We start from the raw sequence: 15,752 nt of genomic DNA, 5'->3' as shown, positions 1-15,752 counted from the left end.
ATGCATATCGATTTATATTGCTAAAGAAAACAAAGGCAATTTACAGCATTTATATTTCTAGGCCTGCGTAAGTGAAATATTTTCTTGTTGCTGGTTAAAATTTAATGAAACAATATTATTTAATTATAGAATAAATCAAGATATATTTAATAGGCAATTGCAATTTAATTGATAAATTTTGGGAAAATGCGTTTATAGCTGCATATTTTGCACTGAATAGCAGATTTCGTATTTGTACGTAAGGTTGTACAATTCAAGGGATAAAAGTTTTGATAAATGTTTGGACGCCTTAATGTTGGTTTTCCATACTGCCATGTTACTATGGTTACGTTCACCTTTGAGCAATTTGATTGGTTAAGAGGTTTAGAAAGCCAACATAAAGATGTCAAGAAGTTGTTAGAAGCCGGATCAAAAGAGGGGCGGAGGAAAGTCGATAACGTTTGACAAGAGTTCCCAAAACTTCTCAACTCTTCTACGCTCTCGTTGCCCAAAAATTTTAACCAAAAAAACTTGCTTGATCATTCATAAGTTTTCCGGTGAAAAAGAGCTTTTCCATTTGTTTGACAGGCAGGTAATGTCAACACTTTCGTCCTCTCAGCTCGTTTATTAACCGCAGGCATGTTTAATAGGATGAGAGTGTCGAAGAGTGGAAGAAAGCTCTTCTTCTTTTTTTTACTCGGCTTTTGATCCGACTCAAGACATTTCATAGTTGGGAATTTTTGTAGCTTTAAAGGTTTAGTATTTTGGGTTAAGAAACGATTTAAATAACTTCTTGCATACATTTGTTAGCGTTTTTGAGGCTTTCCGATAGTGGACTGACAACTGTGAAATGCGTAACGAAGAACTGCTAGCTTCTTCCTTTTGTTTTACGACACACTTTGCGACAGCCTGGAACATGCTAACATTTGTTAGTTTTGATAAAACAAAGTTCTATATTTAATAAGGCACGAGTGAGTGATTTTGGATTTTCCATAAGTAAAATACAGTTATATAGTTTATGGTAACAAATGATATTTATACTATAATTTGTTGAAAAGTGAAATAACTTTACTCAGTAGCCCATGGGGCAAAATAAAAGTTAAATAGCATGCGCTTTGTTGGTTTTGTGATGTCAAATAATTTACTTTAAGTCGGTGAAATAGTCAATGGAACTTTTTCATTAACACTAAAATTGTTGCATTTGACGCTTGTTGCCATGGTTGTGATCAAAATCTAGCGCGGCTGGCAACAAAACGGTTCAAAAAAATATCGTCGAATATTCTCTACAGCGGAGAACCGTTGGAAAACCTATACATCTGAAAATGGTTGCCTTATAGGTGTTTTAAACACCAGTTCTAATTTTTTAGCTTATCATGTGAACAACAGTTTGAACACAGTGAGGCGTTTTCAGTTAAATATATGTTTTAAATCAGTTATCTTCTTGAGTCTCATTTAAAATGCAAATGATTGAGGAAGAGGGCTGTACACGTACAAAAGAATAAGAAAAGGCCACTTGAACATTTAGTTGAAATCCCACAACAAAACGGAGAGGAAACAACAGACGATTTATTAACGACAAATCATCCAACAAGGTGAGCTGAGGATATACAAATCTCTTTCTTATAAAAATAACAATTAACACACTTCAAAAATCTGATTTAATTTCTTTAAAAATGTCACAAAGCCCCAGATGTACTTTTCTCGGATCATTTTAATTATCCGATGACTTAAAACCTGTCCTGATTGTACAATACCCTCAACAGGATACACTAATAATAAACTACTCTACAGCCCGATATCAATTTGTGTAGAGATCAGTATAAATACTCAGTCTCGGGAATCAGGAGTGCGCTCTCCTTTTCCGGACGTTGAGTTTGAGCGCTTGAATTAAATACACTGGTATATAAGAAAATCAAATATCGTCCGCAGGATCGATAGGTATCATTTACACGCTTATAATTCTTCACTGTAAATATTTTGATAGCAAAGCGTTTGATTTGCAGTATTATTTTATAATTATTTGCTCGTAGCTCAAATTCTATGCGGAAAATGTTGACCTAGCTCTCAAACTGAAGCACTGTAAACATGGTAAAGAAGGGTCGCAAAATGATCGATGATTTCGGCATGTTAACCACCTTTTTTTCAACACGTACCTAACCGGAATACTCATTTAAGGCCGAAATCTATGGCGGAGTCTTTTAAATTGTAACTTTTCGCTTTTCTTTCAAAAACACTAGATAAAAAAGAGATATCACGAAAAAATATATCTTAGGCTTTTCAGATGGACTTCAGTTTATCGTAGACGCACAGAGTTAGCAAAAAGAACAGATTTGCTGTAATTAAATTGATCCGGCACTGGACTGCATTGACAATTTTACTCTATTAAAATTTCCTTTCAGCAAAAAAATAACAAGTTTATTATGTGATCGTGAATACACGGAAGGTGGGTTTTGTCGATAAACACTAAATCTTTCTGTTAGTCGTGTTGCTCATTTTAATTTGATACTTTTCAGTTCCCGTGCAAGTCAAACAATAAGGAACTAAAGTGCCGCTGAGGAGTAAATTGATTCAAAGTGATTTTAAAATTTTATTTAATAAATGAATCTAAAGTATCTAAAAACGGCAGGTGTCGTTCTCGTGTCAGGCTCTTTCGCTAATCCCGATTCAGACATGGAGTGACATGTATTGGAGATTCGTCTCCTCTTCTCCATCGTATCGCGACCCGGTATGAGTATGTCGCTTTCCTTCTGCATCGTTTACTTCCTATTTGAAATATATTCATTTTATTTCCATTGTATATAAAAACGTATCAATCTGTGACCCGGGCAAAACTTATATGCTGGAGTCCTTCTGGGGTGTTCTGCAGCCAAGTGTTACAATCCTTTCATTAATAAAGAGTATTTTTCACATGACAAGCTGGGACAAAGAATCGGTCCTCGACGGAGCGGCGTCCCAAGGTGGGCGCTCTAACCACTGGCTCGAGGTGGGAGCTGGGCCATTTACTAGGTTGATATGTGCATGCGTCCTGCATACTGCATATCAACCTAGTAAACGGCCCAGCTCACCACGAGTCTCTCGTAGCTCAGTTGGTTAGAGTGCCCAACCGGTACCTGGGAGGCCATGGGTTCGATTCCCGTCGGGAACTCAGAATTTTTCTTTGTCCCATGCTCGTGTCATTGTTGAAAAATACATCTTTATTATTTATCACCGAGCTCAATCCTTTAATTGTTTCAGTAGCATCCATGACGATATTCAATGGTATTGAGAAGATTCCAGTATTATTTTGAAATTGGTGGATTTTCTGTACACTTTCTATCGCCAGGTCCCCTAGCCCTCACCCCAACCAAAATTAAGCCAGTCCGTCCCACTCAAAAGAGGGTAGCAAAGGGGGTATTGTCATCCCATTTCACGCACAAATTTTAACCAAATTCACGTGTCACGTATACTTGAAACAGCAGAATTCACGAATCACGTGCCTTTTCTAGCTATTTTCACGCGTCACGGTCTAATTTTTGCCCTATTTTCACGCGTCACGTTTTAATTTTTGGCCTTTTCACGCGTCACGCATAAACCCTTTGCTACCCTCTCAAAACATAACAGCTCTGGCCGGGCCAGAGGCGGGGTGGGTGGGTTTGGGGTTTAATCGGGATTATATATTGCAGATATAACCTCAATAGTGAATTGTATTCAATCACGGACAGAGTTCCTACTAGACTTCGTTCACGCTGTCTTTGATAATTCTTGGTAATTCTTGCCTGCCCATATTGTTAGCATTGTAGTCTTCTCAAGCGATCGACCATTGTAGTACTGTCACACAATGACATTTATCTTCAACAGAAGTTTGTAATAAAATATCTCATACGATAGCGTGACCCTGTCTCCATCACAGCTGAAATCCGTCAGAACACTTGATCTCCCCGGCTATATTTGCACTGCAGTTTACTTTCTATTTCTCAGTGAAAACTTGGACATGGAAAATTTGAAAGAGAGCGAGGCTATCACAAACAAGACCGGTGGCTTCAACTATAGCAATGATCTTTGGAATTCATTTAAGGTGAGGTATGATACACTTTGAGTGAAACGTGGCAAACTGGGTCATGTGTCTAATCGTGTTAACCATCGTAGTTTGCACCTCATATCTTCTAACCACACTTGTACGAAGCTAAGAAAAGTGTTGTTCAAAAATAAATCTTCCAGATTGATGGCCAGAGTAAATCTACACAACGTTGATACTAAGACTAAGAAAAGGACATCTTTCTCTCTAAGACTCGTATTCTTCAGGTATTGTCTGAAAAGGACGCCCCTGCTTACATTACATCGGCCGAATTTCTTGTCGGTCTTGTGGGGGCCAGTTAGTGGAGGGCTCGATTTCTGTTTTTGTGTTTCTCCCCGGTGTTTCTGCTCGTTCGGCGGGATCAGATATTTTATCGTGTATAGTCTAGCTACATACTGCCTTCAAACCGATCATGGGAAAATTTTTGGCATAGCTCCAGGCGTATTTATCTGGCATAATTTAAGCTCTCTGTATTTAAATAGATCGGGTCACGGAAAGATCAAAACTTGGTACATGAACGCGAAACAGACCAGGTCACGCCAAACTATGAAGCTCGCATTCTCGTATTCTGCGAATATTGATTGCCTGTTTTCCTGAATATTGAAAAAAATCTCGCATTTTCGACTTTATATTAAAAGTCTTCGCTTGACTATTTTGGTATGTCTAATACTGAACAAACAAATCGTCTGAAGCCATTTTATAAAATTGACGTCACATGCTAGAAATCACGCAATCTACTTTACCAAATCACGGTAGGAGTCTGGGCCCAAGTTTGCAGGTCGCACACATCTCAGCTCCTAAGAGAAGTGGAGCGTGTATTTTATCGATAAATATTTTATTCCTTGTAGCCTTTTGACTGTTTCTTTAGCGACGTCACATTATAAAAAGACCATGGTAAGCTTAAAGATGTGATTAAACCGTTGACTGTGCTTTTTCTGCTGCGTTCAAGCCGTGAGTGTCTGTGATGATCTGTTTGTTTTTAGACGACTGAGGAGAAGGCGGACCCAGTTATTGAATTCAAAACATTGGCCCGAAGAGACGCCTTTGAACGTATGGACCACGAGTTGAAACTTTTGATGGAAACAGTGCCAGATGAAAGAAAAGAGGTAACGTCTTTTTGTGCTAAAGTCAGGGTGTTCTTAAAGTCGACATTTACTGCAAATTACTCGTGCATTCATGATGAATTTATGCAAAAAAAGCTGTTTGTTCAGCCCCCACCTCGGAGTTGGGATAAGGGTCAAACAGTTTTAACCATTCTTACTTATCTTCACTAAAAGAAGCATAACAAAATACAAACAAAGTATGCTTAGTACATAGCAAGGAACGCAGAAAGCCCCTCGATGAATTATCAACAAGATCATAGATAATATCAAACACAATAGTTACTTATGGACCTTATTCCATCGTTCCATTTTTATATTGTTCTTCCATTAATTGTGTGTTACTTGCTGATTACTTGGCACTTAAATAATTGTTGTGGTTCAATTTTACCCTCGGTATAATCTGGTATTTTCCTTTGATTTATAGCCATTATTATTATGTTACCATACACCAGAACAAAAGAGTGGTGGGGGGACAGGGGGTGGGAGCCCCGGAGAAAAGGGGTGGGAAGCGGGAGAAGGGAGGGCAGGAAGGGGGATTCCTAAGGTGGCAGGAACCGGGAGTAAACGAGTAAAATTTTGCAACATTTTGTTATATTTTGCAATAGATATCGGATAAATAGAAGAGAACGGCTGCGGAAATAGGTGGGATGCAGGAGTAAAAGGCATGGGAGTAGGGAGATTCAGACCCCCCTGTCCCCCTCCACAAAGGAAAATACCAAACTGTACCAAGGGTAAAATTAAACCACAACATAACCTTATAGAATGTTACTGTTGCTGATATACTTACAAAGAGCCTAAGAACATACAAACACAGAAGGTTGAATTGTAAAATTTAATCTTCTATGTTTGATGACGGATTGATCATCATCATCATCGCCATTGTCATCATTTGTTAGGAAAGTCATGACAATGGCGTCAACTATGAACCCTTAAAACAGACTCTGCTTTACTTCAAAATTCCACAAACAATACAATGTGGTCAAAGATTTTGTGAACTCAAGTTGTTGTAGTTTGAAACAAATTTCAGGTCAAAATGATTTTGACTAACTAGTGTGTTTTATATTTTCCCTTGTTTCAGATTTATTACAATAATCCTTAAACAAAGAAAAATACAAACCAAACTAGATAAATATCATTTTGACCTAAAATGCATTTTAAACTACAGCATAGGTCAGGGGCATCCAACGAGAAAATTTTACTGGAGCTGTCAGAACACCATTTTTACGTTATAAGTACCTTTTTGTGCAATTTAAAGCCTAATTTTAAACATTAACAAAAATGTATGTTTTCGGAAACGCTAGCTTTCAAACTTCAGAAAATTTAAGGGAACGAAATATTTATATATCCCGGAGTTTACGAGCCGCTGTTGCCTTCTCGAAAAAATCGCAGCTGGCCTTTTTTTGTACCCAAAACAAAAGGCCTTATTAATTTCTCCATGTTACGAAAGTCTGAGCTGAAGAAATCTCCTATTTTTTTATCACACTTTTATCCAAAAATCGTAGGCAATGAAAGGTCTTCTGAACAGATATTCAGCGAAACGGTTGATTGGGTGCCCCTGATAGGTACAAAAGACTTATGGAGGACTTATAAGGCATTTTAAGTTGGCAAGGTTCTACTGTATCTTTTATTCCCGCAAATTCCTTGGTTTTAAGTTTTCTACTTCATGTATAGTGATAACATTTATGCTTTATTTTGGTTCAGGAAGCATTGAAGAATGTGAAAGGTTTCAAAGAGTTATTTGGTAGGTTTCTTGAAGAAACAGGTCCATCCGTACATTGGGACAAAATCAAACCTCCTCCTGAAGGATCTGTAAGTAATGTATACATGAAGTACTTAGTGTAGTTTACTCTGTTGCTTCTTTTTAAGTTGTCCAGTTGTTTCTTTTTGTCTTCTTAACATTTCTTTCATTTTTAACAGTTTTTCATTATGCTAGTTTATGTAATTTCAGACAAGTGGAGTCCAATTCAGTCTGTAGTCATACATTCATTATAGACAAGTAACTGACAAAATCAGACAACTGTAAAGACTGAAAAGGTCTGATTGGTTAATGACAAATTTGATTACAGATGACATGGCAGATTTTGGGGGCCATATGGGTGCCACCCCCTTTCGCTCAGATTTGTCTGGGTAATTTAACTGTCGTTTGAAGTCTTAACCTTGACTTGTTTGTCACATGACAAATGCTTACAGAATGCTTCTAATAGGATCTCAAAGATTCCAGATTTTTAAATTATATGCACTGGTAGAGAGGTGGGGGAGAGGAGGGGTAACCTGAATTGTCACCGGCGGCCACTCTCCTGTCCACCCCTGAGAGCATAAAAAGAACTTTAAATTATATGAAATATATAGAGAAAAGGGAGTCACCATTGGACGAAAGTCGGGATGACGAGATAAACCCATTCAGGTGGCTGTCCTATAGCTAAAGATTTAGGGGCTGTTCAACATACAATCAGGGTAATGCTGTCTCTGGGATACTTTTCCCAACCCTGGGCCTAGTTTTTCAAGTGTATCATACCCACTGGATAATCGCTATCTAGTGGATAACTGTCACACAAACCTACTTCACTTCCACCAGGTTATAGTGAACGGGTGGATAGCATTATCCACCCTTTGAACAACTGGGACCTGGATTTCAATTTATGCTATTTTGTTGCCTTCATTACTCTATTGTTGTCTTTAGATTGTTATGTACAATGACATACCTGAAGTCTCACCTAGCAGTATCAAGGATGTTCTCAATAAAGTTGTGGTGATTAAGCTAAATGGGGGTCTGGGGACAAGCATGGGTTGCACTGGACCCAAGAGTCTAATCTCATTACGTCGCGACATGACCTTCCTGGACATGAATGTTCAGCAAATTGAGGTGAGACTGATTAAGTTTCAAGTTAGAGTGATCAACCAATTATCTCTTATTTCAATGCATTGTATACAGCCATTTCAATTAACGATGTCAATTAAAGATGGCTCCACTAGGCAGGTCACGTGATCACACGTAGTTTTAAGCTCTAAGAGCTTCTTGTTTGAAGATGTGCGGAAACAACTTGAAAACGTTAGCCTCACTTTTTCAGGTTGCAATCCATTTCCGTCTGAGCCATCCCCAGCCAAACGCACTTGTAAACAGTTTCAATGCTCTGATACTCGCTACATTTATAAAAATGAACCATTATTTTTAGGTTTTCCTTTGGCTGTTCAAAAATCTGTGACATAGCCCTTCAAGTTTGTTAACCTCTCTAACTTTTTACACTTTTTCTTCACAGCATTTGAACAACAAGTATGGATGCAAGGTGCCTCTTGTCCTTATGAACTCCTTCAACACACATGAAGAGACTCTGAAGACACTGCGAAAGTACAAAGCATATAACGTTGAGATTGAATGTTTCAATCAGAGCTGTCATCCACGTATTGTAAAGGAATCTTTGCTTCCTTTGCCCAGGGTTATGGGTATGAAAAAAGATGAATTTAATGTTGAATGGTAAGTGATCTGAGAAGCTGAAGGAACAGAGACAGAAAGGTAGCCTTCCTCCCACCCACCCTCATTTCCTGTTACCTGCAGTTGTACTTACCATTACTTGACAGTAGCTTCTCAAACTCATTAATAACTCATCAACTTTACACAAAACCATATAACAAAACAAAACTTTAAACAGTTTGACATTATTAGTAGAGCTAGTTTGACAATTGTACCAAGTTAATTATGTAGTAAACTGACAGCAACGTTGATTAATCATAACAAATTATATAGAAGGTATTAAAGTTCACGTCGTTATTTTTTGCAAGAACCTTTTTGAGGTCTTTAATTTTGGGACTTTTGGAAAATTGTGAAAATCGTGAAAATTAAGTCCCGTGAAAATATGTAACAATAAGGTACTAGAAAGATAAATATATTCATCACGTCGTGAGTGTGGGACAAAAAATCATCGTCCTTTTGTAAGGCAGTCCATGGACATGGAAGCCTTCAGTCTTGATATTTTACAGTACATGTTTTTCTATTATTTTTCTAGTTTCAATCCGCCAGGCCATGGCGATATTTACCGTTCTTTCTACAATTCTGGTCTTCTTCAAAAGTTCATTGATGATGGTAAAGAGTATGTTTTTGTGTCCAACATCGACAACCTGGGAGCCACTGTTGATGTAAATATCCTTTTATGCTGCCAAAAATTTGCAGTAAAACATTTCCCTGTTGGCATATTAAGTATGTGATCTGTAAGTTGTTTTTTAGACCATACTGTGAGAATATTGGCCACGCTTAGTAGTGACAGTAAAGTTCAAGCACAGTTTTGTTTTGAATCTGTTTCCCTGTCTTGCTCAGAAAACAGAAATTATTGCGGTTTTCAGTGAAATGCGAACTCTGATATTCAAAATCCAACTAACGATTGCGTTTTTCGCTGCCATCAATCATAATTATGGCGACAGCCAACAAACCATGAAAAACGGAAACAAACAAAATGGATCGAAATCTACCAATCACAACTGACAGACGTGACCTTTTGACCTGGTTTAAGTGAGCTCCTCTTTCCTGAGAGGTCCGCTAAGATGATTGACCGTAGCAAAAAGCGTAAACCGTTGTCAAGGATTGAATTTCAGAGTTCGCATTTCACTGAAAACGGCAATAAAAATAATCTACGAGGTGTGTAGAAAAATAGACTAGATTCCTTAACCAAGTTCAGATATTTTGAATTACCTGGAAAATCCTGCAAGATCCCCAGCACCAGAATTCCTCATGGAAGTCACAGATAAAACAAGGGCTGATGTAAAGGTACTGAAAAATATAAAATTTGTATCATTTACTAGTTAATTTTGCATTTTAGTTTTGCTATAAGTTGTGCCATACTGTCCACTGTTGGGTAAAAATCTAGGCGACGCAAGTGCCTTGTTTGCCTCTTGGTAGTTAAGGCCCTGCACTAGAATTGATGACAATTTTTTTTTCTCACAGGGAGGAACACTCATAGAATATGAAGGAAAACAAAGACTGCTGGAGATTGCACAAGTTCCTAAAGAACATGTAAGTTGTGAAATTGAAAAGACTTTTTGATGATGTGTTTGTCATGATAATATTATATCATTGTACTGCATTTATTTAATTAAGTGACACTCTTTCCAAAAGTGTTTCTTGCAAGTGACTTTGTTATTATGACAGATTGTGATCTTAGACTTTCCTGCTTATTCACTTCATAATATTTGTACTAGAAATTGAAAGTTTGGAAATCTTAACCTTGGTATAAAATTTCAATTCTCTTGCAGGTTGATGAGTTTAAGTCAGTTAATAAGTTTAGGTAAGGTATAACTGCAAGGTAGTACTTAGTATTGGTCGTGTGTTTTGATTAAGTCAGGCATGTTTCTATATCAGAAAACTATTATTTTGAGGTTTCATTCAGTTTGAAAATAATCTGACAAGGTGTGACGAGTTGCTGCAGGAACCTGACCGGCAAGATTCTGTGGTGATGGGGGAGGGGGGGAATGGACTAGCAATCCATCCAAGGGGAGTAGCCCCGGGGGGGGGGGACTCCCATATTAAAGGGGCGGGGATGCTCGTCGGAAATTTTGAAAAGAACCCCTAAAAGAGACCAATCTGGGCGTGGCTCAACTATTTTAGCCCCCTAAAAGATACCAAAATTCTAAAAAGAGGATTTATATTTGTATATTTCTTCTTGTGTAACCCTAAACGAGACCATTATGGCTAAAAATATTGGCGTTTTGCCAGGAACACAGACCAAAAATCTGAAATTTATACCCCTAAGCGAGATGACGAGCATCCCCGTCACTTTCAAAAATGAGTACCCCCCTGGGGGAGTAGCAATGTTTCAAGTTACTTCAGGTTATGTGAGAGACTGCTAGTGCCATCAGAGTGGGCAATATGAACTTTGCCACAGAGCATATTTCCCCCCTTCCTCCCAATACTCAGTTGGGGCTATCTGTAATCTGTAACACTATTTAATATATATTAATCAATTTTACGTGTTCAGGATCTTCAACACAAACAACTTGTGGATGAAGTTGACTGCAATTAAGAGGCTAGTTGAAGAGAAAAAGATGCACATGGAAGTTATTGTTAACAATAAGGTGAGCTGACCTCTAGCAGATCATACCATGTGAACAAAGAATAAATTAAAACAGCTGATATGTTAATGGGATAGCTTGTAGTGGTAGAAGAAATAAAATCGAAGGACGTGAACATCACTTTCAAAACACTGCAGTTTTGTTCATAATTACTCTGAAAAACCACATTTTTTTTTTTTCAAACACTTAACTGACAGAATACAAGAACTAAAAGGTAAAGCCTGCTCAGTGAAGACACAATGTATCTCCATTTCTTATCTTACAATCTCTTTGGTTATTGACAGTGCAACTTTTAAATCTTTTCAAAAGATTCTTTCCATAGTGCATGGTGATTCTTTTGATTCTCCAGATCCTTCACCCATGAAGAGTTTTTTGAAGATGTTTTACAACTAAATAAAAATTTCTTTATTTGTTTTCACATTTTTTGTGCTTTTTTAGACTCTTGATAATGGCATGCGCATCATTCAACTGGAGACAGCTGTAGGTGCCGCCATGAAGAACTTTGAAGGAGCACATGGTAAGAAACAAGCTTTCAGTCCAAAGATCGAAAAAGGAATTCTCCTTACTGTTTTCCATACAGGTCATTTAATGCCGGTTATGAGAATTTCTAGGTAAATCAACACGATATATCTAGTCTCCTTAGGAGCCGTTTATTTTGGTTGTCATGCAATGCTTCTCCCCACTGTAGCTCTAGAGTGTTGTGTGACTAACTAAAGTCCAGGAAGGGAAATGCACTAGATGATATCTCCTAGTTGATAATTTTCTTTATTTCCATTACCAATAAAAACTGTTATCTTTGAAAAATATTCCCCAAGTAAGCCCCTACCCCTCTCCATGAAATTAATCCAATTATACCCCCTTACCCCAATGAAGACTTTATATGTTCATTTGATGACTGGAACTAAATTTGTGTTTCCATTTGATCTCTAACTATATTTCAGGGGATTAATATGCACCTGCACCTGAGGTGCAAATTAAATGCATTTAAAATACAAAATTCCTAAAAATAAACGTGCACCCTCTCTCCTCCCCTCCATTGCTCTATGCTTCCCCTCCTTACCAAATAAGCAGATATAATCCCATTGGTTTATTGACAGAATTGTACCACTTTCTTCCTTACCCTACCCATGTAGGTATAAATGTGCCTCGCAGACGCTTCCTTCCAGTCAAGACTTGTTCAGATCTGCTACTGGTCATGTCAAACCTATATGACATGCATCATGGTCGGCTTGAGATGAGTCCACTGAGACAATTTCCGGCGGTGCCCATAGTACAGCTCAGCGGTGGATGTTTTAAAAAGGTGCGTGAAAAGAGCTTCTTGACATTCATTTAAAACCAAAGTAATCACTCTGGCCAATCACAAAGGACACAGAAAATCCAGTGAACCAATCAAAACTCGCAGCAAATACATGTAGCTGGTGCAAAGCGCGGGAAAACGTGTGTGAACGAATCATGATTAGTTTTGGTTTTACTTCTGGTTGGTCGAAAAACGTACTATTGCGAAACCAAAGTAAACGCGAACTACTTCTCGGCAATCAAGTAAAATTGCTACTATGATCGACTCCGAGCGTTATTTGACCATTTCCCTTCATTGTATTGGTCAACAGGTAAAAGACTTCTTGAACCGTTTTGAGACCATCCCAGATCTGTTAGAACTGGATCATTTGACAGTGTCTGGTGACGTCACGTTTGGCAAAGGAGTGTCTTTGAAGGTACGTCTGCTATTATAAATTTTGTAGGAGAAGCGCTAGGCACAGAAATTTATCACAAGTCGTTTCTTGTGAGAAAATTGCTTGCCGCAAGACCGGTCGAGCAGCAATTCTCGCAAGGTCTCACACGAATGGCTCGCTTCCCTTCGAGAGAACAATAGAACAAACAACAGAAACAATACCCCTAGCCCCAGAAACAATAACAACTGCTACACTAGAGGACCAGTAGAATTACACTACAGCTATACTTCTGCGCAAGACGCGTCTAAAGCCCTGGCCAAACGGTAACGCAAGTGGACGCAAGTAATCGCAAGTTTCTTGCGTACAGACTTGCGTTGGCTGGCCAAACGGACTCGCAAGTTTACTCCCAAGCGCACGCAAGTTGTCAAAAAAGCCATGCAATGGTACTGCGCGCGCTGCAATTCAGTGTTTGAAGTAAACAGCAAGACTTACGCTGACTTCCGTTGGGTGGCCAAACGGTGAAAAACTTAGGTTCACTTGCGTGCAAATTTGATCTCGACCCCGACCAAAGTGAACGCAAGTCATCGCAAGTGCACGCAAGTTGAAAACTTGCGTCTCCGTTTGTACTTGTCACTCGTACCTTTCCGTGAAAACGTTCCTTTTGTGATTTTGTTTCTCTGTTCTTACAGGGCACTGTCATAATAATTGCCAACCACGGTGACAGGATCGACATCCCTTCAGGGGCTATTCTTGAAAACAAGATCGTTTCTGGAAATCTCAGAATCCTACAACACTAAAAGAAACGCACGACGAGTGATTCTGTTACCGATAATCCCCCTTTGTCCTGTCTGTGAAACGTGCGCGATTACCGTGCGTGACGTGCGTGATTGGGTGTTAATGTTTTATAAGATATTACCCTGTGCGTAGAGCGTCCTTTACTCTAAACTCTTCTGTGTGCCAAACAGTGAAGACGGCATTACTCACAGGGTATTAGGGTAATAAGTTAAGTATTTGTTATTAAGGGAAAAATTAGCGATAGTTTTATAATACCTATAAAAATATTTTAAGGGCAATCAGATTTTTCAATATTGTTAGTTCTTGTTTCTCTGGTCAAAATCAAAAGCTAAGGATAACTTGCCTTATTAAGCTGTTTACTTTTAATTTTTAAGGATATATTGAGAATTTAACGTCAAGGATTTGGTCATGTAGACCTGAAGAAAATAACTTGTCTTATGACAAAATTTCTAACAATGCTCTTCTCTTTATATCAGCATATAAGTTGTGAGAATTTACGAAATTGTGATACTAAATATATCCTCCTTGCTAATGCTACAAGAAATGTATGTAGGCCAGTAAAGAGAATTCGTGTTTTGACAGTTGAGATTTATTATTTATAGGTTAACAAACTCTATGGAAATTTACTATGACTTCCAGTTGTGTCAAAAATATAATTCAACCAATTCCTTTAAAAGTTTCTTATGATTTTTACTCCTTTAAGCATAACATAAAAAATAATGATGTAGTATGGGTATTTAAAGAATCATAAAGGGATTGTAAAGCTCTGTTATTCATTTACTTTTGAATGAGAAGCTATAAGGATATAGTTAGCTCTGTATATCGCAAATCAAATAAAGTTCATATATGTTTATGTATGTATGTGTGCCGTTTATAACATGAATGCGATTCTCACACTTGACCAGGACCCATTCTGTCCTTTCCCAGTGTCTCATGTCTAACCGCCGACCGGTTAGCTCAGTTGGTAGAGCGCCGAACTACCGTGCGGGAGGTCTCGGGTTCGAGTCCCAGACCGGACCAACACTCAGGGTCTTAAAATAACTGAAGAGAATAATAATAATAATAATAATAATACATAATATTTTAAGAGGAGGCCTCCAATCACCTAGGGGTGGTTTTCAGGAGGGTCCTCTGAAAAAATAAATGTTTAACCTTAAAATACATTAAAATCTAAAATATAATAAAAAGATGAAACCTATGCGGTACGCTAACTAAGATTAAAAATTAGAGCAAGAATTAAAATACTACTAACTAAGGTTAAAAATGATTTAATAAAAACTGTTTCAGTTTGTATTTAAAAATAGTTTTCGGCATCAGTTTCTTTAAAACACTAGGTAGTGTGGCCCAGTCATTAATGGCTTTATAAAATGTTTTGCATTTTCCCCATTCCGTTCTTGGCCTACTGACTTTGGGCATGTAGCCATTTCGGGTATTATAACCGTGTTGTTGGTTCATGGTGGATCTGAAAACACCGAAATGTTCGGGGATGCTACCTTTCATTGCATCTTGCACAACACAACACCGATGACCGAACCGCCTCGCATTTAAAGACACCCACCGCAACGACGTCAGGGCCTCTGCTGATGACATTTTCGACTTAACGATCTTCTTCGCAAAACGATTTTGAAAAGACTGTAATTGTGTCATCTGTGTTGCAAGACCAGGCTGGTCACCCCAGACAATATCTGCGTAATCTAGGTGTGGTAGGACAAGGCCATTAAAATATGCCATGAGACTTTTCTGATCCAGCATATGATAGATTCGATTAAAGACTGACAGGCGATGTCCTAATTTTTGTAAGAGGCTATTGACGTGCATTTTCCATTTCCATCTCTCATCCAATAATACGCCTAGATACTTGAAAGACGAAACACGATTTATTTGCCCTTCATCAGTAGAAAACTGGAAGTCGTTAAACCGAGACAACATTGTCTTGCTACCCGAAAGCATCAGTTTAGTCTTCTTCACGTTAAGCGTTAACTTGTTGTTGGTGTACCAGTCGGAGATTAGGGTGAAGTCATGTCGAAGGGCATCATTAAGCTCTTGGGGTGTCGACGCAGCAGCTATTAAAACAGCATCATCCGCATACAGTAG

The 15,752-nt window shown here is 38.2% G+C and overlaps 1 protein-coding gene across 2 annotated transcripts; it reads left to right on the top strand.

Moving 5' to 3' along the window:
* The first annotated feature begins 3,845 nt into the window (after positions 1-3,845).
* LOC144635814 (UTP--glucose-1-phosphate uridylyltransferase-like) lies at positions 3,846-14,112 on the top strand. 2 transcript variants are annotated; one of them, XM_078494927.1, is made up of 14 exons: positions 3,846-4,033; positions 5,017-5,139; positions 6,838-6,945; positions 7,817-7,999; positions 8,394-8,608; positions 9,138-9,275; positions 9,808-9,892; positions 10,070-10,138; positions 10,378-10,409; positions 11,100-11,196; positions 11,632-11,710; positions 12,327-12,493; positions 12,801-12,905; positions 13,553-14,112. In XM_078494927.1, exons 1-14 carry the CDS (start codon positions 3,950-3,952, stop codon positions 13,658-13,660), a joined length of 1,593 nt encoding a protein of 530 aa, XP_078351053.1. In that variant the 5' UTR covers positions 3,846-3,949; the 3' UTR covers positions 13,661-14,112. The 2 variants fall into 2 exon arrangements, with proteins under 2 accessions (XP_078351053.1, XP_078351055.1); XM_078494929.1 differs by lacking the exon at positions 3,846-4,033 and adding an exon at positions 4,805-4,927.
* The last annotated feature ends 1,640 nt before the right edge of the window (positions 14,113-15,752 follow it).

The sequence above is a fragment of the Oculina patagonica genome, chromosome 13 (genome assembly GCF_052425735.1).
Source record: "Oculina patagonica isolate OP01 chromosome 13, crgOcupat, whole genome shotgun sequence".
NCBI classification, from domain to species: Eukaryota; Metazoa; Cnidaria; class Anthozoa; order Scleractinia; family Oculinidae; genus Oculina; species Oculina patagonica.
This window is presented reverse-complemented; position numbering and strand designations above follow the sequence as displayed.